The sequence below is a fragment of the Tilletiaria anomala genome (genome assembly GCF_000711695.1).
Source record: "Tilletiaria anomala UBC 951 chromosome Unknown K437scaffold_34, whole genome shotgun sequence".
NCBI lineage: Eukaryota > Fungi > Basidiomycota > Exobasidiomycetes > Georgefischeriales > Tilletiariaceae > Tilletiaria > Tilletiaria anomala.
Window position 1 is genome coordinate 54,714 of NW_013546988.1, and position 27,047 is coordinate 81,760.

At 55.5% G+C, this 27,047-nt stretch overlaps 10 protein-coding genes across 10 annotated transcripts; 4 read left to right on the top strand and 6 right to left on the bottom strand.

Moving 5' to 3' along the window:
* Positions 1 to 842: 842 nt before the first annotated feature.
* Positions 843 to 998, top strand: K437DRAFT_211007 (uncharacterized protein; the record flags this gene model as incomplete). The annotated part of the gene is made up of 1 exon (XM_013388147.1): positions 843 to 998. A coding segment is annotated over one exon (156 nt), but the record flags the coding sequence as incomplete, so codon positions are not given.
* A 3,022-nt stretch (positions 999 to 4,020) lies between these two features.
* Positions 4,021 to 6,800, bottom strand: K437DRAFT_256129 (uncharacterized protein). The gene is made up of 2 exons (XM_013388148.1): positions 6,208 to 6,800; positions 4,021 to 6,137 (listed from the first exon to the last, which is right to left on the bottom strand). The coding sequence occupies exons 1-2, from the start codon at positions 6,488 to 6,490 to the stop codon at positions 4,144 to 4,146; spliced, it is 2,277 nt and encodes a 758-aa protein (XP_013243602.1). The 5' UTR covers positions 6,491 to 6,800; the 3' UTR covers positions 4,021 to 4,143.
* A 235-nt stretch (positions 6,801 to 7,035) lies between these two features.
* Positions 7,036 to 10,980, bottom strand: K437DRAFT_223539 (putative translation elongation factor 2-putative; the record flags this gene model as incomplete). The annotated part of the gene is made up of 8 exons (XM_013388149.1): positions 7,036 to 7,280; positions 7,358 to 7,495; positions 7,557 to 8,029; positions 8,091 to 8,572; positions 8,640 to 8,761; positions 8,844 to 9,823; positions 9,889 to 10,496; positions 10,555 to 10,980. The coding sequence occupies 8 exons, from the start codon at positions 10,978 to 10,980 to the stop codon at positions 7,036 to 7,038; spliced, it is 3,474 nt and encodes a 1,157-aa protein (XP_013243603.1).
* Positions 10,981 to 11,429: 449 nt separating this feature from the next.
* On the top strand, positions 11,430 to 12,609 carry K437DRAFT_106153 (putative N-terminal acetyltransferase complex subunit ARD1). The gene is made up of 5 exons (XM_013388150.1): positions 11,430 to 11,725; positions 11,814 to 11,901; positions 11,998 to 12,104; positions 12,191 to 12,319; positions 12,404 to 12,609. Exons 1-5 carry the CDS (start codon positions 11,635 to 11,637, stop codon positions 12,472 to 12,474), a joined length of 486 nt encoding a protein of 161 aa, XP_013243604.1. The 5' UTR covers positions 11,430 to 11,634; the 3' UTR covers positions 12,475 to 12,609.
* A 135-nt stretch (positions 12,610 to 12,744) lies between these two features.
* On the bottom strand, positions 12,745 to 17,159 carry K437DRAFT_268064 (uncharacterized protein; the record flags this gene model as incomplete). Its single annotated transcript, XM_013388151.1, has 2 exons — positions 12,745 to 15,225; positions 15,294 to 17,159. The coding sequence occupies 2 exons, from the start codon at positions 17,157 to 17,159 to the stop codon at positions 12,745 to 12,747; spliced, it is 4,347 nt and encodes a 1,448-aa protein (XP_013243605.1).
* Positions 17,160 to 17,446: 287 nt separating this feature from the next.
* K437DRAFT_106166 (uncharacterized protein) lies at positions 17,447 to 18,387 on the bottom strand. The gene is made up of 2 exons (XM_013388152.1): positions 17,878 to 18,387; positions 17,447 to 17,813 (listed from the first exon to the last, which is right to left on the bottom strand). Exons 1-2 carry the CDS (start codon positions 18,203 to 18,205, stop codon positions 17,668 to 17,670), a joined length of 474 nt encoding a protein of 157 aa, XP_013243606.1. The 5' UTR covers positions 18,206 to 18,387; the 3' UTR covers positions 17,447 to 17,667.
* Positions 18,388 to 19,245: 858 nt separating this feature from the next.
* Positions 19,246 to 20,605, top strand: K437DRAFT_256135 (uncharacterized protein). The gene has a single exon (XM_013388153.1). It carries the CDS (start codon positions 19,731 to 19,733, stop codon positions 20,337 to 20,339), a length of 609 nt encoding a protein of 202 aa, XP_013243607.1. The 5' UTR covers positions 19,246 to 19,730; the 3' UTR covers positions 20,340 to 20,605.
* Positions 20,326 to 23,111, bottom strand: K437DRAFT_256136 (uncharacterized protein). The gene is made up of 5 exons (XM_013388154.1): positions 22,331 to 23,111; positions 22,173 to 22,256; positions 21,176 to 22,108; positions 20,922 to 21,105; positions 20,326 to 20,857 (listed from the first exon to the last, which is right to left on the bottom strand). Exons 1-5 carry the CDS (start codon positions 22,949 to 22,951, stop codon positions 20,598 to 20,600), a joined length of 2,082 nt encoding a protein of 693 aa, XP_013243608.1. The 5' UTR covers positions 22,952 to 23,111; the 3' UTR covers positions 20,326 to 20,597.
* Positions 23,112 to 23,921: 810 nt separating this feature from the next.
* Positions 23,922 to 25,739, top strand: K437DRAFT_278263 (acetylornithine and succinylornithine aminotransferase; the record flags this gene model as incomplete). Its single annotated transcript, XM_013388155.1, has 2 exons — positions 23,922 to 24,049; positions 24,461 to 25,739. 2 exons carry the CDS (start codon positions 23,922 to 23,924, stop codon positions 25,737 to 25,739), a joined length of 1,407 nt encoding a protein of 468 aa, XP_013243609.1.
* Positions 25,740 to 25,749: 10 nt separating this feature from the next.
* On the bottom strand, positions 25,750 to 26,870 carry K437DRAFT_256138 (uncharacterized protein). Its single transcript, XM_013388156.1, has 3 exons — positions 26,708 to 26,870; positions 26,423 to 26,584; positions 25,750 to 26,291 (listed from the first exon to the last, which is right to left on the bottom strand). Exons 1-3 carry the CDS (start codon positions 26,717 to 26,719, stop codon positions 26,160 to 26,162), a joined length of 306 nt encoding a protein of 101 aa, XP_013243610.1. The 5' UTR covers positions 26,720 to 26,870; the 3' UTR covers positions 25,750 to 26,159.
* Positions 26,871 to 27,047: the final 177 nt, after the last annotated feature.

The following is a 27,047-nucleotide window of genomic DNA, read 5'->3' on the forward strand; positions in this document are numbered from 1 at the left end:
CTTTCATCCTTCGCAACGTAGAGCGCCGAACCCTGCCCACGTCATCCAAGCTGGCGCAGACATCCGTACTCCGCAGCCTGCCCTCAGCGGCACTGGCTCACACACACTCGCCCTTATCGACCGACACGCGTCTAACCAGCGGCGGCGGCAGCTACGCCGAAACCCACGCAGTGCTCGCAGCAGCGGGGACATCACCCTCAGCAGCAGCAGCTGCTGCTGCTGCATCCGCATTTGCGCTCTTTCCGCCTCTCTTGTCGCCAAGGGAGGAATTGCTACGGTCACCTTTATCTGCAGCAGAAGGAGCAGCATCCACGACGACTGCGGACGCGGCTGGTCCAGGTCGACTTGCAGCACCTACTCCCTCATCCAAAGGCTCAACTAGCATTTCCTCGCACGCTAACGACCAAGATCTGTCGTGCCTGTCCGCTGCTGGGCTCTTGAGCAGCGCCTGGTCATCTTCTAGCCTCGTCGGACCCGCATCGGCTGGCCGCTCCTCGCAGTCGACGCTGCAACCTCCACCTTCACCGGCATCTGCATCTGCAGCAGGTCGTCTCAGCTGGTCTGATTCGTCCAGCAGGCCAGGTCTTCCTGGTGGCTGCAGAGCATACGCAGGAAACGAGGGACAGCAGGGGAAGCAAATTATCGAGGCTGAGAACGAGCCTGTAATCGGAGAAGGAGGAGCAACGGTCGCAATGGCGACTTCAGATATGGACGTCGGGTCACCAGATTCGCAGGCCTCAAGCGGGTCCCTGGAAGATGCAACCTCCAAGTGGCCCACCGACCTTTCCTCCGCCTTGGGCAGCGCAGCTGCTGACCAGTCCAAGAGTTCAGCCGGCAAGGCCGCCTCCGGGCGCTTTTCATGCCATGTCTGCGGCCAGGCGTTCCAGCGCAAGAACGGCCTCTCGCGGCATATGCGCTCGCACACGGGCGAGAAGCCGTTCGCATGCACGTTCTGCAAGTTCAAATCCACTCGCACCGATTCGCTGCAGAGGCATATGAAGCTCCATCTCAACCAGGACAACGAGCCTAGCGCGCAGCAGGTCGGACCCGGAGGTGTCAGCATGAGTGACGCGGCCAACCTCATGGCCATGGCCATTTCGGGGCGCGACATGTATGGCCCGCCGGCCAGTCTGCCGCAGCTGGGAGGAGGGGGCCCAGGCGGGTATGACAGCCCGTACGGTCACACCACCACCAACAAGAACAACAAGAACAAGAACAACAACAACAACAATAGCACCAGCGTGCCGCCTAACTTCGGCGCGCAATCGGTCGCCTCGCGCTTCATGCGCCGCCAGACGCAGCCGCAGCTCAGCAGCATCAGCACGAACCTGCCCGGCAGTTTCGGCGGAAAGGCCGGGCGCAACTCCGTCAGCACAGAGTCCGGCGGCAGCCGCAGTACGTTGTCTGCTGGTGGTGCGACGCCTTCCGCGCATCTCGGGCGCTCGTCGGCCTCAATCGCTTCTCAGCCCCCCTCAGCCCTGCTTAGTAATGCTGCAGCTGGGAACACGACATTCGACATGTCCGGGACTCCTCTTTCCGGTGCGTGCGGCATTCTGTTACGGCGGTACCTTTATTGCACGCTTCTGTCATGCTGACTTGTCACTGCTCTCTCCCGTTCTGCATCCGCTCTGCGTCCCTCTTTAGTTGGGTCCATGCCTCCACCGCCACCCGCCATTGGATCGCATCATCGCGCAGTCTGGAATTCGCAGAAGCACGACGAAGCACACGGCCTGATGATCCCTCCACCTCGACTCGCCTCCACACCCGGCGGGCCGCCGGGGTACCAGGATGCCTCTTCATACGCGCTGCCGTCGATGGAGGGTTTCCCAGCGACCGAGCGCTTCGATTTCGGCAGGCTGTTCTCGCCCGGCCTCAACGACGAGACTAATCTAGGTTTTGGGTCGTACATTACGCAAGCCGCCAGCATCTTCTCGCCCGCTCGCAACATCTCCATGGCAGAACAGCAGGAGCAGAGCATCCATGGCTTTAGCGTAAGCGGCCTTGGTGCTACTGGGCCAGGTGCAGGCCCCAGCTCCGAGGTTGTCGGCTCAGGGCATTTCGGAACTCTCCCGACGCCGTCCTCACCGCCGCCCTCGAACCGGCATCTATCATTGTTCGTCAAAAACTTCAACAAGCATCTTCCCTTCATCCACACCCCGACCATCCCACGGCTGTACGAGGACATCCTCGACGTGAATGGCATGCTCAAGACGACCAACCAGGCGAAACAGATCGACGGACTTAAGCCCTGTACCGAGGACCTGCTCCGCGCCATGGCCATCGTCGGTGCCAATTATGACGGCATGGCGGACTCAGCAGCGTACCAGTTCGCCGCGGGCGGCGACGCCCGGGGTGCAGGTGGTGCGCATGGAATTCATAGCAACGGAAACGGCGCAAGCGAACGCGGCGCTGATTGGTATGGCGCAGGCGAGCTCAAAGCGAAGTTGCTAGGAGACTTCGCGGACAATCCTCCCAGCACGACGCGCGCTACGTTCTCATTCAACGAGGCTGGCGCAGACCTTGAAAAGGAATTCTTGGCGGAACCGACGCTGCTGCGCCGTGCGCAATCGCTTGCGCTCGTGCAATTCGTCAGCTTGTTCAGCAAGAGCAGGCCACATCAGAATCACGCGCGACTCTTGCACGGTGCTCTGATCACGGTGCGTCGGCAATTCTAGCGTAGCTGTTCTCGCGCCGCTTTGGATACTGACTTCATGATGTCCATTTTGTCTTTGGGTCTCTCAGATTGGGCGAGAATTGTTACAAGAGACGCAGCACCGGGAGAATCTGGCGCGACAACGCTCACAGCGCTCAAGTCTGTTTTCCGAGCATGAGAAATGGCGCGAATGGGTCCGGCGAGCAGAGCGTAAGCGGACCCTCTGGGCTATTTCCGTGTGCGATGTGCTCCAGAGCATACTCTTCCACGTCCCACCCTGGCTTTCCGCGTCCGAGCTCGGCTCTCTCGAAGTGGGTGACCTTGGCGACGAGTCTCTATGGGAGGCGACATCGGCCAGTGAGTGGCAGGCAATGAAGGGAACGCTACCCAATCAGCCCCTGGAACACGACAGCCTGTCCAAACGCTCCTTCACCATCCGCAACCTTGTTCGTTCGCTCCTCGAAGTCTCGGAAGACCCAAGCCAGGCGGCTCTCGGCGTCGAAAGATCAAATGCCTCGGCTCGGATGGACCCAGCATCCAAGTTGGACTCGCTCGGCCCCTGTGCCAAATTCTCGGCCATTGTCGCCCTTTGCGGCCATGCTGTCGAAGTAGGCCGCATGGATTATGCTTCGCGACACCAGCTGCGCCAACAAGCAGGCCTGCCGCATATCCCTATTCGCGACAATCATGGGCAAGCGGTCTCACAAGCGCAGAGCGCACTTGGCTCTTTCAGCGAGGAGGATCTTGCAAGCTTCCAGTACGACGTCGGTGAGCTGGACACCAAGTTGATCCTCGAAGCGAACAAGATCGACAATGGCCTGCAGCGCTGGTTTGCCAAGGCCGGCTTCAGTCAAAGTGTCGGCGGATCGAGGCCGTGTGTGACAGAAACGACGGCGTTCTACTACGCAGCGCAGCACTATGTCCTGCAACTGAGGCAGCGCGTCGCGCAATCATTACCTTGGGATGGGATTTCAGCACTCGATGGCCCGGGAGGCTCTGAATTTGCCTTCCTCGAGGGTGGAGCCGGGAATGGCGTCAACCTTCTTTCGGCCGTCTCCCGCGGTAACGGCCACAACAGCTTGAATACCATCCTCAACCTGATTTCCGCTGATGCGGCCACGCCTAATTCGCCGGACGACGTCATGCGCCTCATCGTCCGAATAAGGCGCTCTCTCAAATCCATCGATGGTGGTGCTGCGCTCCTCGACTACCTTGGCACGCCACTTCTCACAGAATGCGCCATGGAGTGGGGTCAAGGGAAAGACTTTGAACCCGATGTCGACGGCGCAACGTTCTTGGGCTTCTTCCCCCGCTTGCGATGACACCTCCTATGACCGGGCTTTTGCCAATCGCTTTTCATTGCATTATCGCTCACAAATGCAGCTGCTTTTGTATATATCTGTATTACAGTAGAAATGGGGGACTGAGTGTTGAATGCTCGCGAAACCAGGCGAAGACAGTGCTGTGCTCTACGTCGTATGTGGTTGGTTCTACATCTCGAATTCGTCCTTTTGACCGAATCTGCGGTATTCTTCCAACTTGCAGCCGACAGCACCTGCGTCCTGGTTCGGCTTTGGTTTCTTTGCTTTCTTCGTGCTGCTGCGCTTATTTGACGAGGTCTTGTACATGTCCAGGACCACACTGGACTCGGCATCGTCGTCCGACTCGTCATCAGCAATTTTCTCGAAGTTCTCGGGCTTCAGAGAGACCCGATAGTAGCTTCCCGCCGTAGTGACGGCGATGAGCTGATACGTGCCTTCCGCGCGGGTCCAAGACAGGAAGATCTGCTCATCCAACCCTGCTTCTCCTCGCCGAGCATCTTCGATGCGGCCACGAATGCTAGCCCATTGTCCCTCAGTAGACGGACCAGATGCCGTGCTCTCTTTCCCGCCAATCTGGACCCAGCCTGTGTCGCCTTTTGTGTCTGGTGCCCCCCCTGCGCGCGCCGTGTAAGATTGCAGAGAGATGCGGAACTGTGCTGAGGACCACTCGGACTTGAAGTACTGTGGCAGAATTGATGAAGGTACCACGCTGGTGAGTTGGGACAAGGTCTTAAAGCCTTTGGGTTGCGAATGGGACAAAGTAGAGTCGCGTCGACTAAGGTCTGATGCTTTGGCAAGCGAGAAGAAGTGGATCGTCCCCGTCTCGCTGGCTATTGCGATGCACGCGCCATCTGGCGAGAAACGCACATCGTGGATCTTCGCAGTGTCTAGACCGCGTCGAAGCTCGCGCACGAGGAGAATGCCAAGTTTGGTGCGAAGAGGTGCGTCGGCTGCGCCCGATGCACTCGGTCGTGCGGAACTGGCAGTGCTGAGCGTAGACCAAATGCGCACTAAAGTACCCTTTTCTGAAGTCGTGGCGAGGAGTGAACCGCAATTGGAGAGCGCGATAGCCGATAACGGTGAAGTGTGTGCTGCGATGATTGTGCTGGGGCCACCGGGTTTGCTCGTGTTGCCTGGACCCACGGGCAGAGTAACGAGCTGAACATGTCCCAACTGGCGCCCAGGCAAGGCGATCAGAGCAAGGTCAGGCCTTCCCCTCAGACTTGTGATTGCCCCAAGTCCCGACAAGGTGTCTACCATGTTGACAACAAGCCGTTGGTGGACGGACCATCCGGCATTTGCTCCATTTTTTTGCTGTGGCGCTGCAACTTCAAAAACGACAGCCTTTGTCTTGAGAATGACCACCATGAGCATACTGTCAAATTCGCCGCGCTGGCCCTTGCAGCCAAACGTCTTGACATGCACACCGCGGACAGTCTCGCCGAATTCTAGCTCAACGATAGCAGCACCTGTTGGCGATTGTATCGTGGTATCCTCTGCATTGCCCGCTGACGTGGGAAACAACGAGTCCGGGAGAGCGGGTCCATCTTTCTCGTCACTTGATCCGAGGGAGATTGCTATCTCGGGCGGAGCTGAGCTTTGGCCCCGAGCGTTGCTCTCCGACTTAATACCTGCGTTAAATGCGCCCGCTCGTTCAGGTGCATCACCGCGATCCTTGACCGTGGAATCAAAGTCTGCCACACTGACAAACATTTGCTCGCTCTCAGCCCCGCTACTGTCGTGGTCCTCATCATTGTGCTGCGACGCAATACTGGCTTGAGAGCGAAACATGTCGTCCAGCCCATATCCGTACCGTGAAGGTTGATAGGACGCTTTCGACATCGCGGCATGAGACCTATTTGAGGGTGTATCAGGCGGCGAAGTCGGCTCCAGGTCAACTGTGCTGTCGGACCTTAGGATGAGACTTTCTGCATGCGCAAGCTCGGTGTGGCTTTCTTTGCGCGACGTTTCGCCCCTAGCCTGCGCAGGTCTAGTAGTGCTCGCAAGGCCAGAGGGGGTTCGTCGGTGGGAGGACGCCTCATCCCATATGATGACTTTGCTCGGGGCAAAGCGAGGTACGCGACCGCCACCGACAAGCAACACAAGCGACGAGTCGTCCACCGGTGCCGCGGTGACGAGGCCTCCTTGGGCCTTTGGAAATTCTGTGCGTCCAGAATGCAAAGCTCAGCTGCATGTATTTCACGCACACAAGCGTACGCAGAGGGCACGCACCTCGTCGGACTAATTCTCGGAGAGGCCATGTGTTGACCACAAAAAAGCCAGTTTGGGTAGCGCACGCAAAAGTGGAGCGATTCGGGTACTGGACGTCCTCCAGATGCAGCTCACTCGCAACACCTTCATCATTGAGGTGGTCGGTCACCTTTTCCTTGCCCTTCCACTGCTTCTGATTTGGCGGATGCTCGGCTTCAGACTCCTGATCGACAGATGAGAAACATGCGCGGACGAAAGTTGGAGCCGGAACACGCGAGGTGATCGTGTGACGTGGCAAGTGCATTGTCGCCGGCTGACAGCTTTTGACGGCAGCTGAAACTCCTTTACCTCATAGCCAATCCTAGTACGAGGGTCTCCGAATCGAAACCTCTCGCGGTTCGAAGAATATTTACCTGCCTGGTCGCCTGAGCAGGAGCGGACTGTCGGGGGCCCTGAGTCTCTTGACTGGGTTGTGCTCGGAGGTATCTTGGCAGATGGAAGCAGAGCCTTGCTTTGACTCTACATAGCGAGACTCAAACAGAAAAGCATAAAAAGGAGCGAGGCAAGAACACAACACCAACGGAATCAACGACATCAATACTCTCTTGATCCCTCTACTCAACGCTCCGTGCTTCTGGCTTCCACGAATATATCGTTCACAGCACAATATTGGACCATGCAACCAGAGGCAACAATGCCATTGGCGTCTCAACTGGAATCTGTAGGTGAGGTAGCGTGAATGCCGTCTGTACCCTGTTGAGGCATTTTGAGATACACCCGGAATTGTCGGCCTACGAAGACGAATGCATGGCAGCTTAGAATACAAGTAGCCGCTCATAACCATTCGCCTCAGTTGGACTTGAGCGTCCGCTGCTTCTCCGCTGCCTCAACAATTCGCTTCGTCACGAACATGCCTTTGCGCTTGCGCACCTGATTCATGTATCGCTCCGCCACGTTCTCTCTCTCGCCTTTCTCGCCCAAGTCTTCCAGCTCCTCCTCTGTTCGTGGAACCCAGTATGGATCCAGGTTGAAGAGCTCGAATCCCGCAAAGATGAGCTGCGGACTAGCGGCTCCTGACGTTCGTTTGCGGATTTCTTCGCGTCGAGTGAAAGAACACTTGTTAGCTCATGGCCGGGCACGCATCATTCAGACTGTAACGCTGGTAACACACCATCTGCAAACCCGAAGGATTCGACCACGGGTAAGAGTGCACCGACGGTGAAGAAGGAGGTCCCTTCCTTCATCTCCTCGGAAGTGATACGTCCTCTTCGTCGAGACAACACGGCATGTACCTTGCCCAGCACCTCGGCTGGAAGCGCTTGCGTCAGTAAAGCACCCCCATCTACTCGTTGCACAATCGTCGTACTCACTCGAAGCTTGAATATCGCAAGTGTACATCGCCATCATTAGACGCGGCGACCAGTCCAGCAGAGCTTGTCTGCATGACTCTCTCACAGACGACATGAGGGAGCCAGTGATCTGCGACAGACGCACTCGTGCACCTTCCTTCTGCGCTTCTTCGCGATCCACCGATAACTCCTCTACAAAGTAAGCCATCCCTTGCACGGGCTCCGCACACATCGGCCCTTGAAGCATAGCCATTTGGAACCCCGCCTCGATGGCGTCGTTCATGTCTTTGGAGCTGAAAGTCACTTGACCGGGTTTATCTTCCGCTGCATCGTCGTCGCCCAGATGCACTGAATGAAGGACCTCTTCCAACGTCTGCCCATTTTCCGCCTGGGGCCTCTCCCCATACCCATCCGTTGCCTCATCAGGCGTCTGCAAGCCGGATGAGAATCGACCATCAGCAAGCAAGTGCCGCTGATTGGTTCGTGCGCGCAAACTGGAGATGTGATCGTCAGCATCACAGTACCACGTGGGCAAGAATCATAGTGCCTGCTTACCTTTTGGCTAAAAGACCTGCACGATCTAACAACAGATTTGGCCCTACACGCCGCGGACCGAACGACCAGACATGCTCAACGACATCCTTCCAGTCCGAACCACAGTTCGCCACCTTCTCTTCCAATGTCGACCAGAACTGTTGGGGAGCAAGGACCTTGCCGCCTTCCTGGCCATCCAGACTCTGCGCTGCTTTGGCCGACTCCTCATCTGCGTCTGCGCGTCTTTCATGCTGCAGTCGGCGAATCGACGTAGCATTGCTTCCAATGAAACTTGTCAGCTCCAAAGGCATCGGAACGGCTCTGATGCGGTAGGATACCAGACCATTCGCGACGCTTCCGACAATGGTTCCGCGGGGGGCTCCTTCCGTCTTGGGTGGAGGCATGTCGTTCCCCTTGACAGCTGTCTCACGGAATGGAACGATCGGTGGTGAGGCTTGGATCTCGCACTTTGCAAAGCGTTCCTGCAGATCTTTCAAGCATCGCTGACGGAAAAGAAAAGCGAAAGCATTAGTCGCCAGGCTCATCGTATACTTGATGCGCGCACCTCACCTCAACATGAAGCTCTCCAGCACCAATGATCACGTGCTCGCCAGTCTCTTGCACAAGTACTTGGACACAGGGATCTGCTTGATTGAGCAGTTTCAGGCCTTCGACGAGCTTTGACATGTCCGCTGTAATGGCAGGTGAGGTTGTGAGCAGTCAGGACGAGCTGTCCGAAGATTGACAAACCCCAGTGCAGATCAGTCTGCTCACAAGGGTTCTTCGGCTCCAGTGCGACTCGAACGATGGGAGCAGCAGTCGAGTTGACACCTGATAAGTTGACGACGTCTTTTGCGTAGTCTGTCTTCAGCCAAGTGTCCAAATCATCAACGTTGCCAGGCGGAGCGAACAGAGTCGCGTTTCTCAGAACGACGCCTTCCAATCCTCGAATGCCGAATACGTTCCCAGCGGGTACCTCGTTCACTGCGACGAGGTCACGACCCATTAGCATATAAAGCGCTTCAATCTTGATGTCCTTGATGTGCTTTGCATTCAATAGGCTTGTGGCGCCCAGAGCAGGCTGATATTTGGGCAGGACGACGACAACAGACTGTCCCACACGAAGTCGGCCGCTGTAGAGACGCGAGAAGCCAATGGCCACCTCGTCCGAGATGGGTTCAACTTTGGTCTCAGAGGGCGCCTCATGCGCCTCACCCTGTTTCTCCACCTTGTCGCTACCATTATGTTGAAGAGCCGCTGCTTCTTCTAAAGGTACCCCTTCCGGGGCCTGCTGCACAGCTGCACCCGTCGCAGCCTGAATCGCGCGAGCGCGCTCGCGCGATTCTTTCGCTTTCATGCGCATTTCATCCGCTGTAAGTGCTTTCCTCTTGCTTTCCGGCAGGTCTTCCCTTCGTACCGCAAACATCTTGCTGATGTACGCCACATTGTATACCTTGTCAGCAGGGTCCGAGCGCGCAGCAAACATGTCTGCCTGCACTGCGTTCTTCGGTTCAAGATCTGCCGGTGTCGCGAAGTAAGATAAATCGGGTGAGAGGAGCTTCGGCACTCGCGTGGCTTGAGCCTCTTGGGGGGAAGGAATGTTGGAAACCACCGCCGCGAATGTGCAAGGAGCCAATGGCAGCCATTGCGAAAAGATAGAGCTGATCAAGACAGATGTATCTTTGGACTTGAGGTCTCGCGGAAGAATTTTGAGGTCGAGCGTTTTGACAATTTTCTCGATCTTTTCTTGGTCCCTGTCATGGACCGAAACACTGGGTCAGATTGTTGCGATGGAATGTGATGGTGCTAAGCGCCTCACCTATTCAAAGCGATGCTGTCGTACACTGCCCAGATATTCTCGAGCACAAATTGCACAAACATGGGCTTGAGTGTCCTCTTCTCTTTGTCTTTTTGTTTCTGACCCATGACTCGCTTGTTCTTTGGGTCAAAGTAGAAGTCCCCCCAAAGCACCTTTCGAAAGCGACTCTCAAGGATCCCCAGCTTCTTGGCATAGAGTACTGAAAACCTCTCCAACCTGAATGCCCAATTGTCAATGGCGCTAGCGAAGATGACGTTCCCTCGAGACGGATCAAAGTAGATATCCTCGTCGTCATGATCCTCGTACTCCTCATCTTGTCCAGAGTTTGAGGTGTCTGCGGCAGCAGCAGCGGCCGCCTGTGCATCTTGTGACGCTTTCTTATCTGCGATGCGCTGCTCCCTTTCTTCCCTCCATCGCAAATCATCTTCCATTCGCTCACTAGCGAAAAATGAGCCCATGACGGCGTTGACCTGCTCGATCAGCTGTTGCAAATGATGATACGCCTCGTTCGGTGTGAGTCGCAATTCCGTCACGAGGCGATCCATCTTGTTAATCACAAGGATAGGGCGTAGTCGGTCACTCCAGGCTTGACGAAGCACTGTGATTGTCTGCAGTACGGTGTTCTATAAGACCTTCGTCGAAGCTTGGACGAAAGGGCATACTCACCTGCGTGCATACTCCTTCGACTACATCAACAATGACGAGCGCCCCGTCGCAAAGCCGACTGGCCGTAGAGACCTCGCTTGAAAAGTCCACATGACCTGGTGTGTCGATCAGGTTGATCATGTAGTCCTCAACTATTGGGCCCTCCTTCTCCGCGTCTCCATTCGTCGGGTTCGCCTGCCCTTTCGCCTCGAGTGCTGCATGTCTTCGAAGCTTGAACGCCAAGCTGACAGCGCTAGCTTCCATTGTGATGCCTCTTTCCTGCTCATCTTCTCGGGAATCAAGGTAGCGCACTTTCCCAGCCATGCGCGAGGAGATGATTCCGTTCGCTGCCAGCAGTGAATCGGCATAGGACGATTTGCCGTGGTCGACGTGCCCGATCAAGGTCACACACCGGACATTTGAATTGGAGAAGGACTTGGACGCCATGATTGTGTATGTTGCAGAGTAGCCTCGTCGAGTTGCTTTGGTGCCTGCGCAGGAAGAAAGGACGTCCTCGACAAAGCTGAACCAGCTGCGCGTTCTCCTTATACTGTCCTATGTGAGTCACGGGACCACTTGCAATTTATCGCGTGCACGGCAGCGAGTAGGCTTCGACTACGGATGAGCAATGGGCAATGGGAAAATGCGAAAGGTCATGAATGTACACAGTTGGTGCTTGGGGCAATGATGACTCCATCGTGGTGCGCTCGCTGTGACTCAGAGACGCTTGCAGTCAGCAGTCACTCTTCGGAGAGACAATGATGTCCGATCGGCACTCCAGCCCAAAAAAAACGCGGATCTCGGAATTGATTCAATCGCTCGACGCTGGAAAGTCGAAGTCCCTAGTCAAGTCGAGACTCTTCATGGACCATCGTAGGCCGCGAGTTACAAGTAACGAGCAAGCCCCAAGCAGTCGCGCCTCGACGTCTGGCTGCTTGCTACGTTGCCTATCTGCATGTCAAACATCGGTTCGTATACGGACCTTTGGCGTACATGAAACAGACGAGGGATTCGCTTCCCTTCAGCTCCAGACAGTTCAAGCGCAACTCTCTCGGCTAAACGAAACAGCACCGCATCACCTTCCAGCATCTCGCTTTCATCATGAACATCCGCGAAGCAACACCAGACGATGTGCTGGGCATACAAGCTGCCAACCTGGAGAATCTGCCCGAAAATTACACGCTGAAGTTCCGTGCGTCGCCAGAGTTGCTGGGTTCGGAGTGGCTAGGAGAGAAAGCTTATTGACTCTTGGTCCGAACGGCACGAACTTCTGTCTGCAGATCTCTACCATCTACTTACATGGCCACAACTCACATACGTTGCAGAAGATGACGACGGACGAATAGTAGGGTATATTTTGGGGAAGATGTACGTGCTTGATGGGTTTTGAGCCACGCATACAGGCCAGAGATGTATTCCGAGATATCTGACCTTGCCGGTCCTACCAATCTTTCTCGATCACAGGGAAGAAGAGCCATCTGATGGAGTGCAGCACGGCCATGTGACCAGCATCAGCGTTCTCAGATCTTACCGAAGATTAGGTGTAGCTCAAGAGCTCATGCGCCAAAGCCGTAAGTCGCCACATTTGCTCGAGGCCCAAGCACAAGGCAAAAACACTGACCTCCATCCGCTCCATTGCCTCCCTCGCGCAACGTAGAGCGAGCAATGCGAGACTTGTTCGGAGCGAAATACGTCTCGCTGCACGTACGAAAATCGAACAGAGCAGCGATTGGGCTGTACCGAGATCTCTTAGGCTTTGAGGTTGAAAAGATTGAGGCGGGTTATTGTGAGTATTGCTGGTCAATTTGAAAATAACGGCCAGAAATGTGAGCGTAGGGGGTGATACATCTAACACAACGCACCCTCGCAGATGCCGACGGCGAAGATGCGCTCGCTATGCGGCTAACATGCTGCGATGAAAAGGGCAAGGTCCGGGAATAGATACGCTACGGAGCAGCCTTGTCACATCACCGCGCAATTGCACTTGTGGTCATTGTCTGCAACCTAGGGAGACCTTCTCTCGCTCGATTCATTATCACGCGCTAGCCGCCTGGCAAGGTCTCCCAACGGAGCCTACGTCAACAGAAACAAAGCAGTGCGTTCAAGGCGATGGCAGCGTACAAGAAATGCTATGGTGGTACGTGGTGAAAAAGTATGAAAGATGCTATGCGTTCAAATGAAAAGGAATCGTAGTAGGTAAATCGAGCAGAATTAGGGCGTGCCATTGCTGACGGGAGTAGCAGTGGGACCATTGGCCTGTCTGCCGATGCCCATAGGCAGAGGCGAGAAGCGATTGGTTTGAAGGAAGATGCGATTGAGGCGCTTTCGATGCGTGAAAGAGGCCTGCGCGGATGCAGGTTCTTCAGTCGTGGCTCGCTGCATGGCAGGAGCGGGTCGCATGCCTTCACTGCTATCGTGCTCTGCCGAGTTGGTGGTGCTTGATTGCAGCGAGCCTGTGAAGGACATGTCGACCTTGGCAAAGTGCCTGCTTGCCCTCGCCCTGATTGTCCGCAGAGCTTCGGAACCGGCAAGCACTTTGGACATCTCAAAGGGCGGTGTGCCACTGGATGGGCCGGAGGAGGCTGAAGAGGAACCGCTTGAGCGGCGAAAACTGAGAGCCCGCTTGAGGCTCTTGCTACGCGGCCGTGTCGTCTCATCTGCAGCCCGATTCACTGTAGCCCCGAACTCGCTGAAGACGGGACCAGCTTCCGTGCCTGAAATCTTGTGCATGTCGAGGGAGTGTGACGTCTGAATGATTACAGCCTGAGCGTCTTGTCCCTGCTGGAATAGCGTGCTGGCTCTCGGGCGAGCGCCTATGGAAGTTGCAAAGACGTTGCGGACATTGCAGGCAAAGGAGCGCGACTGCGTCCTGCGCAAACATGTGGCAGCAGCGGGAGGAGCGACGGGATTGACTTTCTCAAACTCCTGCAGCTCTTCAGTGATGGGGAATTCTTTCATCTCAAGCACCGGTGTCGTGATAGCCGACACTGGAAGTGACGAGGCTTCTCGCGATGGGCTGTCGATAGCGACACCAATCACTGAGGCTGGACGGGTGCGCAATGTGCGTTTCCGGAAAGTATTCTTCCACCCCTCGAGCGGCCCGCGCTCTTCCGTTTCGGCGCCAGGCGTCGTTAGAGCAGACCGCCCAGGGACATCGAGAACGCGCATCTTTGGTGAGGGAGCGACAGCAGACATTTCGACCATGCTCTTGCGCCTTTGCAGGCGTACGGTGCCTGGATTGCTGTTATTCGCTAGGCGAGACAGCCCGATTGCGGCTCCTACCGTCGCACCGAGCCCCGGAGCAGACGTGGCGAGCCACTGAGAAGTAGGGTTGGTCGTTACGACATCGCGCGAGGGGTGAGAAGGAGAATGTGCCGCGATGCAAAGCGCAGACATGATCATGCAACGGTCGACAGCAAGGCATTGCGCGGGAGTGTTGGTCCGGATCAACACTTCTGAAGCCGAAGAGATTGCAACAGGCGCAGGGGGAATGGAGTTGGTGGTGCTGTTGAACAGAACCGGAACAGGACGGCCAGCTTTTGCAGCAGAAGTGTTGAAATTGCCACAAGCAGCAGGCGCAGAGCTGGCCTCGCCAGCGCTGATGGCAGTCGACAAGAATAGGCTGAGCGGGTCTGATGCGATCTTTGGCATTTCCGATGGAGTGTGCACTTCAGAGACGCCAGCCATGTTCAGGTCGTCCATAGGTAAACTCGACGGGAAGGAAGCAGCATCGCCAGGTGGGGAGCATGGCGCGGACTTGATGGCAGAACCGATGGTGGACGTCCACAGCTCCTTCTCTTTCGAGCTGCATGCCATCATCTCGAAATGGTGGCCACGGACGGAAATGCGGAAGGATTGCGGTATGACTGCTTCAAGATCATCATTCCGCGTCGTCAATTTGGCAGCCCAAAGTGGGAAAAAGTGGCGAGCCTCGTACACGCCCGACTTGCGGACCTTGGCGAGCAAAATCCAGCCGTTGCAGAGGACGACTCCATAGTACTTGAAACGCAAAGGCGCCTCGAGCGGGGCAAGGTCACTGTGGTGGTACAGGGCATGCAAGGGTCCTGCAAGCCAAACTGGACCGAGAGCACGCAATGAATTTTGTGCGATCGAGTAATGACTGGCCAAGCGCCAGAGCAGCATTTCCGCGAGAAGCTCTTGCTCGCGCTTTTTGCCTGCATCATCGACGCGATCAGCGGCGACCTTGACAGCATCAAGCGCCTCCTCAAGCTCAGTCCGCAGCAAATCCATGCCAGTGGCGTGCTTCACGAGCGTGGACAGCACCAGGCGGTAGAGCACGATGCGCTGAACAGGCTTGACAAAGAAGTCGTGGAAATGGAGCAGCAGCTGTGACGCGCTGGGAGACCTTGACCTGCCGCTGGCCTGGTTCGTTGCACTCTTCGAGCTTAGGTTGGTCGTATTGCTAGCAGCCGACTCGGGAGGTTGGACATGCTTGTCAGGGCTGGTCGGTGAGGAAGGCGGTTGAGACTGGACAAGGTTGACATTGTTGGAGCTGCTATGTCGCGAGCGTGACATGCGCTTTGCTTTGGCCTCGGTCTGCCATCTGATGATATCGGTGCAATGCGCCTCGAAAGCTTGCCAGTCCGCCTGCCGCTTCTCTGCTTCATGAATCAAGCCGAGCGCTTCGCTGTGCTTGGCGCAGTAGGTCTGGTACAATGCCAGCATCGGAGCCTGTAAGGAACCCAGTGCGGACATCAGCATGCAGTTAGCTCTCGGCTTGGTCAGAGGGCGCAACGCACCACAGAAACGAAGTAACGGGCAACATGAACGACAGCAACGTCCAGCTCCTGGCTCATAGCTTTCTGGATCTCTTCCTCTGTCGTGGCGGGATGCTCTCCAGGCGTGGCGCCGTTGCTGAGCTTGAGACCATGGCGAGCGACGATCGTCTCAAGATGGACCGCAATCTGCTGATGCAACCTGAGAATCTGCTCAGCGTTGCGGGAGACTGTCTCCACTTTCCAGTTCCTCTCAGCAGCGTCTCCGGCCTGGCCGAAGAAGGGCATGCGCTGCAGGTTCTCCAAGAAGACCAAGACCAGAATGGCAAGGTCATCGGCGTAAGAACGCTCGGTCTCCACAAGCTCAATCAGCGCATGATACAGGCGCAGACGCTGTTGCACCTGTTTGTCAAGCAGGGTGAGTGTTGCAGACCGTGGAGAGTGTTTTGTAGCAGGTATCGAAGCAGCAGGTGGGGGCGATGGGAGGTCCGAATTGTCAGTGAGTTTGGCGACGAAAGAGGAAGCAAATGCAAATGGGGAGGCATTCGACGACCACAAGTAATTGTCAGGGGTGGTGAGGTCGCTGCTGGTTGGTGTAGGGAGCGAAGAGGACGCCGTCGTCCTGCTAGCCCTGCTCGTGCTCAGTGCAGAGGACGAGGAAGGACCAGTACGGCTACTGGTGTCGGTGCCGGTTGTGCTGTGGCTTCTCCGACTTCCACTGGATATATCGCTCGGTACGCGCTCGACTGTGGCCGCTCCAATTGCAATACTCGAATCAGGGGCATGGGAAGCTTTGTGAGGAGAAGGCAGCTCATCCGGCCTCGGAGCAGACTCCGATCCTGGAAAGGACAGTCCTAGCGCTGAACTGGATCCCAGTATCGCGCCCGAGCGCACAAGTAATGGCCGACTCTGATACTTGCTCTGGGTCACTTGGCGAGCTTGCAGAAGTTGCCCCCGGTCCTCCTTCGGCGAAGTTGCGAAGCAAGGCAAGCACATCAATCCTGACGCTTGCAAAGGCAACACAGTCGGCGCTAGAGATGCAGCCTGATTTGTTGACGAAGATTCGAGCAAAGGTACGAAGCCAGCCTGTAGAACGAATTCAGTACCAGCATGCACGTACGCCTCGTTGCCACTTGTCGAATTTCGAGGAGCTGATGGCTCGCTCTTTGTCCGTCTGTGCTTTGCTCTCCGGCGCTTGATACTTTCGAATCCAGAGCTGGTTTCCACGTGCCCTAAAGTCTCAACATGTGGAAGCAACACACGCTGGTCTCCGGTTTGGGAAGAAGTCGCTCCTTTTGAGGACAGTGCAGCAACAGGCACAGAGTCGAAATACGCCGACTTGCGAGCATCCAGACCTTCAGGAATATCTTCTGATTGCCCGCTCACTTGCGTTAGATGAGCAGATGGCGTTCCACGACCGGTGAGCCTACCGCTATCGCTGGGATTCGGCGAACTGCCTTGCTGGACGGTGAAGTCGAGCGCGCTGGCAAACGAGGAGTGGTGGGAATGTTGCGTGGCGGGGCCAACACTGCCAGTATCAGGTGATAGTGCTTTCCGTGCAGAGATTTCCCTCTCTTTGCCTTCTCCTGTACTTGAACGTGAAACACTAGCAACAGGATCGTCCGAGAACGTACCAGGAGCCCCTGAAAGGGTGGGTTGAGAAGATAGGCTCTGTCGATGATGTGCAGCACCTGCAAGTCTGGTAGAAGACGAAGAGAAGGACGGGATAGAGAGCGTGGTTGTTGATGCAGACGGGATATTAGAAAGAGATAGCGGTAGTTCTTGGTCGATGCTGCGGTTGTTGGCTAATCGAGGAATACCCTCTGGTAAAGTCGCAGGCGAGAGCGGTGCAGAAGTCGGCCGATTAGCGTCCGTATTTTTGATGACCATGTTTGACGTTATTTGGGCGGATGTCAGGTTTGTCATTATGGCAGGCTGCAGAACATGCGTTGTCATCTTGACCTGCCCTGTACGCTGCCACAGTGTGAGGCTGCTCGACTGGTACGGACGCTCGTATTCTCGCGCTGTTTTGATCCAAGCCAGTATAGAGATGAGGCGATGCTCGTCCGAAATTGTACTGGCACAAGCGAAGACTACTCAGATAGGAAAGTATCTTTCTAACACATGCAGTGATCGCTTGTAGGGCGCAGATGCCGAGCAGGCAGAAGGAAATATTGCGGAAGATTGAAATGCTGGTTTTAAACACGGATGCGCTGCTGCCTATCGCCCTCCCTAAGACTGAATAAGAAGGAAAGGATGGCTGAGATGACGGAGTGCTGCGCGGCAAGGCGGTGTACAATGGAGCTGCCCTTGTACGACGTCCAAAACGAGTGATGGGATCAGCAAGCTCCCCTTCCTTTGCACACGGTGGCTGGCGAACAGGCCGTCCGATGAACGTCTAATCGCCGCCCTCCAGCCGCCGCTCGAGCTCGTCTCCTGTGTTCATTGCGCACGGCGCATGTAAACGATATTTACCCAAGCAAATGCGGGTAACGTCGACCACTGCCTGACCTCGAGGAGATGGTGCACTCGGTTCTGATGATCCTGGAGATGATGAGGAGAGGTGATCTCAGCGTGGAGAGGGGGATGCTCACCTGAGCTTGCTCACTGCTGCTCTGCAAACAATCGCTAGTGAGTGGCGCAATGGCGTGTCCAATAATAACGCTTTTCGTGGACACTGCAATCAAGCCGCTCTTCACCGGAGACTGCTGCGTTGGGCCTGGACTTCCGAGGTCGTATCCGCCTAAAACGGCGTGATCGGCCCCTACCCTGTTGAGACAGAGTGAGACAATGAAACAACCACGCGCCGGTTTGATGACAGCACCGTCGAAGGCTATACAAGGAGCATTGCCGCCGAGGACGTATGAAATGCTGGAAGTGGGCGATGCTTTTATTACCACCGCATCAACAGCTCGGACTCTCTTCATTCGTCCCATACAAGCATGCGAACCATTTGAAATGGCTCTTTCGACTCTTGCTGGGATCCAAAAAGGATCTCTCGAGCACGATATGATTTGTTCAACCAGCTCTCTACAGTCGCGCTTCAGCAAGCTCTAGGCGGCAACATGTGCTCCAGTGCCTCGGGACCCTGCACCTTTCGGATCCCGATCAAACTCGGCTCGCCTTCCCGGTGCCGCGATCGTGACCAAAAGCTTGTTACCAGCGCCAGGGCAACTCTCTCTTCCGGGCAGTGCACACCGCTCTCCAGCCGTTCCCAGATTGTCGGGACACCATTATTATCAGCAACCCTATTATTGAGATAAAGGCTTATTGTCGTTCACCTCATCGTCCAGACGAGCGTCACATTGCACGGTCCATCATCTCTCGACAAGGATTTGTGAAGGTGGTGACGACTGTTTTGGCGTTGGGGCCAGGCTCCCGGTGCTCGTGAAGGAGCTGGTTGGCGGAGAACATACGTGTGGTGAAGCTGACGAAGTTCTCAGTGCTGCAGAGCGCTGCCCCCGCACGCAGCTGGACACTCGGCTCCACCAAAAGCCTCTGTGGACCGCAAGACACAAACTGGTCCGAAAGCCTCTCAACTCCGCAAATTTCTCCAGCCTGGGCCCTCGCCATTGGCGTGATGTGGCTTCCACTCTATTCCTCTATCTATCTGTACCACATGCAGCTTTCAAGTCCATGGACTCTGATGAAGCCAGATTGCGCCATACCAACAATCGCGAAGGAGCACAAGACCATGTACAAAGTTACGAACACGTCCCATTAGTGCTGTCAGATAGTCTCTGTGATTCACCATTTTCGGCCGGGCCCTCGAAAGCAGAAGAAGCTGCAGATGCATGGCGCATGCGTTCTGGGTGACCACATTAGCCGTGTCGTACCACGCTCCGCATACGACGCTTAGTAAACGACAGCGTGACGACGTATCGAGTACGAAGAAGCGTGAGGAGAAACGTGTTAGTAATTCATTTGCATATTATTCCTCTCTTAATTACGGATGTGTTCTCCCTTTGAGGGAACGCTAAGTCTCAATTGGCATGCTTTCAAATAAGCGCTGATCAAAATCGATGGGGGCAGGTAGTGGAAAGAGGGTTGATTGACAGAGCAAATCGTTCCCAAACGGAGCCTGTGTAATCACAGGAGGCTCTTGAGGTTTCAGTCCTGGGTCCTCACTGGAATGAGTCTCCAGATCACCGCTTTCTCTACCTAGATGAGATTCATGCTCGACAGGCAAATTGGACAGAATGATTGAATGTGTGCGGGGTGCAGGTGATTCGAAGGCATGCATGCTGTTGGCACCGCGCCTGTCCTCTCCCTGCGCACCCGCGTTAACTGTGCGTACTGCATAGTCAACTTTTTCTCGGACTGTAGCTATCAGTATTCAACTCAGCAATGTGCTGCATTCATGGCTCATTGACTTAATAATCACATTCTCTGAGAATGACTCTTTAGCAATTACGATATCTCTCAACGCTCCAAGTCAATGCATGCCAGGCCATCTCCACCATGACGATCAAGCCCATCTCGAAGCACGAAGAGGCTCGGAACAAGTCCGAACAGAATGCCGGGAAAGACGACCCAGTCCCATCTTACACCGATGCGATTGCCACATCATCATCGTCGTCACCAACAGAAGGAGCTGCTACAGGTACTGCTGCGCAATCGTATACAATCGCAACGCCGCTCGGCGCAAGCGGCATCAGCAGCCCATTGTTATCGTCAAGAAACGCGACGCCGCCAGAGCCAGCACTGCTGCAAGGAGGCGTCACTGGTGCTGCGCCGAATGTGCCGCTCATCTTTGTCAGCTCGGGACTTCCTAGTGCCGCCGAACCTGGCGCGGTGCAGCTAACACCTGAATCCTCCAGAGAGATGGACCGCCAAGCGACGGTCCGCGCGCGTCTACGCTTCGTTGAGGCGTTCGCCTACGCGATGCTCATCTACATCATCATGGGCCTCCTCACCGGCATCGTAGTGGACCAGGCCACGCACGAAGGGCGGCATCGCCATCGGCACGGAGGCAAAAACAAGCCGCATCTCCCACCGCATTGGCCGCCAAGACAAGGAGAAGACGACAGCTGGAGCTGGCAGGTGATAGCCAGAAGCTTCCAGGTGTGATGCAGGATACACAGGTGTCTAGTTATGAGTCTGACAGCTGCAAGACAAGCTTCTGTGGCCGAAATGAAAGACTGGTCTGATCCACATATGGCCGGCAGATTCTTCGCTTCCCAATTCTCATGTACGATATGATCGAAGCATGCCCGTGCGTAACTCTTCAAGCATTTCTTGTAAACAATTTCATCGACGACTGCAGCATGAATGGATGTATGATACAAAGTCAAACGGAGGAGATAAGAGCACACAACAAAGATAATCCTACGCACTGCGACATCCCCATCCAGCCCAATCATCATCACCCTGGTCGATTTCTCCTTCGTCCGCTTCTGTCAAATTGGGGCAATTCGTGCCACCATGGATGAATTCGTCGCCGTACCACTCTTGTAAGAGCAGCGCAGCGCTATTGCGTGCGCTGATCGTGCTCGTCTCCATCGTGCTGATCAAAGGCTCGAGCGCGTTGATGTAGTAAAGCCGCTCGTCCGCAACAAGCGGAGGGAATTCGCGTGTTGGCTTCAGTCCTGGAGAAAGGGATAGCGAGAGAGTCGGCCCCTCCGTGCAAACGCCGTTAAAAATGACACTCACGAGGATATGCGTCCCAGGTCTTGCGCAGGACCCAGCTGACTGTACCTGCACCCAGAAGCTCATCTAGTTTTTCATCTGAAATCTCGTCTGCGGAGAAGATCTTGACGAGGTGTTCCTCTGCTCCGAAGGACCCATCGCGTGCCTTTCTCGGTGGGAGCTTGCGAATATAGTTCAGGCTGTTGAACTGTAGAAGTATGCATGAGGGGTAAGCTTCACAAATTCGGTCTCCGTCTCCAGAATCCACAAGCGCTCACCTCCAACCTCGGATGCGAGTTCGCTTCAATGTAATGCTTCCCATCATTCTTCCGCACGCTGCTCTTGTTCATAAGGATGGTCTCCAGCGAATCCTGTTTAGCGCCTTGCTTACGTTCATCCTTCCGCACGCTGACTTTGCTCGTCAGAACCGTTTTCGGCATCACTTCGTCTTGGCCACGTCCAAAGTATTCCGGGCGCGGGCTCGAAGTGTTCGTGACTGCGAGCGTGACGTGCAGATGGACATACTCGATCGGTGGGAAGTGTGCATCGGCGCCCAGTAGCGTGATACCGGCGTTTTGCCACGGTGCGGCGATGAAGACGGCATCGTATAGCTCGCCGAAGTTGGACACGGTGCCGACGTAGTACTTGGTCGAGCCCTCGAGCCAATGCTGTTCCATGGCGGCAGCGGCGGAGACTTTGCCCGAAGCGACTGCATCCTCTACATTCTTGTACTTGATGATCCCAGTCACTCGTCCATGACTGCCTAGGCGGAGCTTGGAGCCGCTCTCGTCAAGCATGCGCTCAAAGATCTGATAGTTACCGCCATTGACACCAGCCGCTCCACTCGCGGCGAGGCTGACGCCGCCACCCAGCGCATGCAGTTCGTCAGTGTTCTGGCCATAGTTGACACGCGTGGCCGCTTCAACGATCTCCTCCACAAACAGCTTTGAGATGCGCGTTTCGTGGTAAAAGTGGTCCAGCGTCGATACCGCAGCTAGTTCAGAAAAGTTGAGCGAAGCGGCAAATTCTTCGATCGACCGCCACGGGAAGGAAAATTTTGGCTTCGATACACCGGTCGAATGCATCCAAGCAGCATTGTAGAGGTTCAAGAAGCGTTCTGTGAGGTCCTTGACCAGATTTTTCGTCGTCATGGGTGAATAGCCGTAGCGCCAAAGCATTTTGGCACTGTTCCACCAGCCATCATCAAGATTCTGCTTACGCAAGGTCGTCAATGAAATGACATGCTGCGTGCGGAAAGTAGTAGCTCAAACCTACCTCGAAGACGAATTGCTGGCCATCCCAGACACTCGTCGCGCCGTGTTCTTCCCCTAGGTGGGCACTGGTCGGCAGATTGAAGCGCTGGAGCCAAGCATAGAATATGAGTTGGCGCCGGCCGAGGTATGCAATGCAAGAAAAGTTCCATCGTGACTCACCTTTGCAGCTCTTACCATATTGCGGTTGACATTGGCAAAGATGCTGGCGCCAAGCTCGACGGCAGGGTAATTCTCCGGGTCGTCGTAAGGGTGCACAACAGTGGCCCTACCGCCAACTCGCTCCTCTTTTTCAAAGACGACAATTTCTAGCTCTTCTTCGCACTCTTCTTTCTCCTGCCGTTTCCGCCATTTTTTGTCCTTGCGTAATTTCTCCTGCGCTTGGCCAAGGAAGAAAGCGGCTGATGACCCGCTTGGACCTGCACCGACGACAGCGATCTTGCGTGTGCGCTTCCCAGAAGGCGGGCAAAGGGACGCAAGGCGAGCAGCCGCATTGTCACTTTCAGTTCCGTCGCCTCCCAAACGCTCGTCGGCAGACTGCTCGAGATAGAGAGGTGTTGCATCTGCCGACCACGGCAGTTGATTAGTTGCGCTCTCTGCGTTGTCGCCACGGGTAAAAGGGCGTGCATCAACGTCGAGGTGCTCGATGAAACGTGCCGCAAATTCGGGCACAGGCCCGTCCAGCACGCGAATTCCCTGGTGCTGCTGTTGATGCCCATCATCGCGCGCACAGGCGAGGCCTGTGGCGAGCACGGTGAACGCAAGGCAGAGCAAGATGCGCATCACGACGGCGAGCGGGCCGAGGGGAGGGAGGAGTCAAGGCCCCCGCAGGCGCTCTAGGCGACGGTCTCACGGGGAAGGTGTGTTTCGCTTGCACGCTGCAATCTTGCAGAGGCGCCGGGCGCAGGCAGTTGCGGCTATCCGTTGTACGCAGATGGCCCTGGTTGTGCCTAGCGCTGAGCGCAAGTTGGCCGGGATAGAGAGGCATTCATATTACAGGGACCAGTCACTAGCACGATCGACGAGTCTTTCGTACGAGAGACACACAATACATTTAAACGGAGTTACTGAAACAGGGCCTCCTCTCACCGCGCAGGATAGCCGGCGCCGCACCACACGCGGCAGCGAGAGATTTGCTGTCTAAAATTAGACGAGATGGTGCGTCCACAGCCAGAAAGTTGAAAAACTGAGATAGGGCAAGTTGCAAATCGTAACGAAAAAAATATGGCAAGATGCAGACGCAAGATATGCGAGGGTACATGCTCGAAACCCCGTGTGACAGAGAACGAGAAGGCCATGCGAGTGGGGTGTCCATTGACGACGATCTCAACCCTCGACAGGCAGGATGAACGGAAACGTCAAGCACAGTGCTACTTGGGTTCAGATTTGGCAGCCATCAGATGCGGCGACACTTGGGAGCTTGAAGTGGCAGAAGATCTGTATGGCAGAGACCCCAACACGTGTCTTCGCGCTCGCTCAGCGCCAGTCGCGCCCGTCGTGCCAACGAAGCGACCAAAGGGGTTGCTCAATCGGTGTCACAGGCGAGTACTATATATACCCATCGCCGCACTTACGTAAGCCATACTTTGTCGTCTCCTCATCGACTAACAGGAAAAAGAGGCAGTCTATTAGGTTTTCAAGTCAAAATAGCTGGAAAGCGAGTGGAAAAGATGATGACGGGAGTTGAGCGAAGTTGAGGGTTCCCAAGAAAGTTCTATATCCAGTCTGTGACTCGAGTCCTCCGACAAACCCAATGCAAATGACAATACACGAGCTTCACGGAGAGAAGAGCGAGAACTGGTGTAGACAAGACCTGGGCAATATCGACGCGTACACCAGAGACAGATATACGGAGGCCTCGGGGAACACATACGCTTCTAGGTTGGTCTGTCGCTAGATTCGAAATGAAGGTCAACCCTTGCCAAGCGTCTACAGCTCTTTCGCTAGCTGCCGGATGTCCATCGGTGGCTACGCCGTTAAGGCGCATCGCAGCCCGATCTTTCCGGCCGCAGCATCTATCACTGGCGCCAGCGCGTGTAAGCAGGTCGTTCGCTAGCAGCTCGTCATGCAGAGTGAGTCGGCCGCTCTCATAGGATTGGCACCAAGGCTCGCTGGGACGGGCGCTGATAAGCAGCACACGCCCCTCCCCGTGATCCGATCGCGCAAATAGGCGCCAGAGCCATGCAGCAAATATCTGGCCGTCACTCATCCGGAACCGAAAGCTGGCCAGGGAAACGAGCCAAGCGATATCGATGGCAAGGTGATTGCGTCTCGGGTGGCGCGCTTCAACAGCACCGTCCTTGCAACATATTCGCGTCCAGACATCATTTTCACACACGGCCGTGGGTTGCAGCTATTCGCAGCGACAGATTCAGGCGACTCACATCGCGAGTACCTTGACTTCTCATCCGGTATTGCTGTCAATTCTCTCGGACATGCGGATCCGCAAGTGGCCGAGGTGGCAGCGGAGCAAGCTCAGCGGCTCGTGCACTCGAGCAACCTCTTTCATAACGAGTGGAGTGGAGAGTTGAGCTGCAAGATGGTCGAACTTACGGGCCAGCACGGAGGGCTTGGGATTCCAAAGGGAAAAGGATGCACAACCGAGCTCAAAGTCTTCTTGGCGAACAGCGGCACTGAGGCCAATGAAGCTGCTCTCAAATTTGCGCGCAAATACGCTCGAGTTACTGCCAAGGATGGGCTTAAGGAGCGTAAGAATGCACTCGTGTCATTCACCAATGCCTTCCATGGCCGAACAATGGGCGCACTTTCCATGACGCCGAATCCCAAGTACAAGGATCCGTTCGCGCCCCTGATTCCAAACGTGAAGACGGGCCAGTACAACTCTGTCGACGGGCTTGAAACACTAATCGATCACGACACGGCCGGCGTGATTGTTGAGCCGGTACAAGGCGAAGGCGGGATTTACCCAGCCTCGCTATCATTCTTGCAGGCTCTGCGCAAGCGGTGCGACGAGGTGGGCGCGCTTCTCATCTACGACGAGATCCAATGCGGCCTCTTCCGCTCCGGCACACTGTGGTGTCACAGCGAGTTCCCGCCCGACGCACACCCGGACCTCGTCACGATGGCCAAGCCGCTTGCGAACGGCTTTCCTATCGGCGCAGTGCTCATGCGCAACAAGGTAGCCGACGCTATCGTCGTCGGCGACCACGGCACCACGTTCGGCGGAGGACCCTTGGCAAGCCGCATCGCGCACCACGTTTTGGAGCGCCTCAGCAACGAAGAGTTCGGCAAACAGTTGAAGGAGAACTCGGAATATCTCTTCCGCAGACTCTCGCATCTCGTGGAGATGTTCCCCGATCTCATTTCGACGGACCCGCACCCTTCACCACGAGGGAAAGGGTTCCTTGTCGGCATCAGTATGAAGGATCCCTCCAATGCGGGGAAAACTCTGAAGCTCGCCAGGGAACGCGGCCTCATCGTCCTTTCGGCCGGGAGTGACACGATCCGCATTGCGCCTAGCTTGAACGTCAGCAAGGAGCAGATCGACAAGGCCGTCGATGTTCTCGAGTCTAGCATGCTTGTGCTTCGTCAGCAGCAGACTCACTCATAGCAACTCGTGCGTTTGACATGACATGCATTGCTTGCAATTAACCAAGTCGCGTGTAGTGCATTTCATAGTCTTTCAAGACAGCATCGGCTTCATAGAGCTTCCAACTGCCCCAATGTGCCTGCGGTGTGCCCCCTGCCAACAAATTTGCTTTGAATCTGGCGACAAGGCGCTAGAGAGAGGACAGTGCGCCATGGGCCTGTATCGACGCATGCGAAGAACGAGACACAGGTCGCACTCATGCTGGTCAGCATCCTCTGAGGACGTGTTCTTCGTGACGTGACGACGTAGTCATTGCATCTTCGCCAGGATGCCTGCGACATGTCAATGCTGAGGTCTAGCACAGGCGGCCGCCTTGTGGTGCGGGATCGAGGCGACGGCAATACGGTTTGGTGGTAGCGGAAAGCGTGTGGCTTCAACAGTCTACGGCGGCACTTGCTGTGATGCATCGGTACCAGACGATGCGGCGGTCTCGACGTTTGTAGTGCTTCCTGGCGCAAGATTGGATCGCCCTGGAGTAGGAGCCATTCCACGAAATCGCTTCCTCATGTCGAGCTACCGGGAGTTTATCATGGAACAGCGGCCGGATCGATTAGCATCATCCCCCGCGCCTCAAGTGACAGGAGATAACAATACCTGCCCGATGTCGGCCGCAGGCATCTCCATTTCGTAACACAACTACTCACTAGCCCTCTGCGGCACTCAACATAGCTTTTATACAAGTGCTGGCAGTCCATTGGCAAGTCGCGAAGATGGCTCTGCAAGCAGTCTTTGGGCGAGTTGCCTTCTTTGACGACGCAATCTGAAGCCAAGAGGCACGCTGCCAGATCATCCCGTATCGGTTGACACTGGAGTGCGGTCGAGGATCAAATATAAGTTGCGCAAGCATCAGCTTTGAATGCTGAGTCGTGTGACATACCGGGTCTATAGAGGCAGCGACGGGAATAATGGGTACCGAATATATAACTCACGGAGCTGACCATCCTGAATGGCGCGTCCTTGCCGACGTTGGAGACAATGAAAGCTCACGCGTAGAGCTCCAAGGGAGACTTCACTGCAAAGGATATGGGGCGCAAAAGTTTGCCGTTGAAGAGCGCCAGCGCTGAGCAAGCTAAATGTGCAGTGTGCTTCAGCCGCAACGGAATAGGGATGACACGATGCAGGTAGAGGTAGAAGGTGCAGTCTTTCTATCGCACAGCCAGCTTCGAGAATGGTCTTACGTACGGGATATTTAACAGCTTACCTAATTACCAGGCGAATATTTTAATTCTTCCATTTTATAGGGTTGATTATGCCTTTATGCTTCTCGAG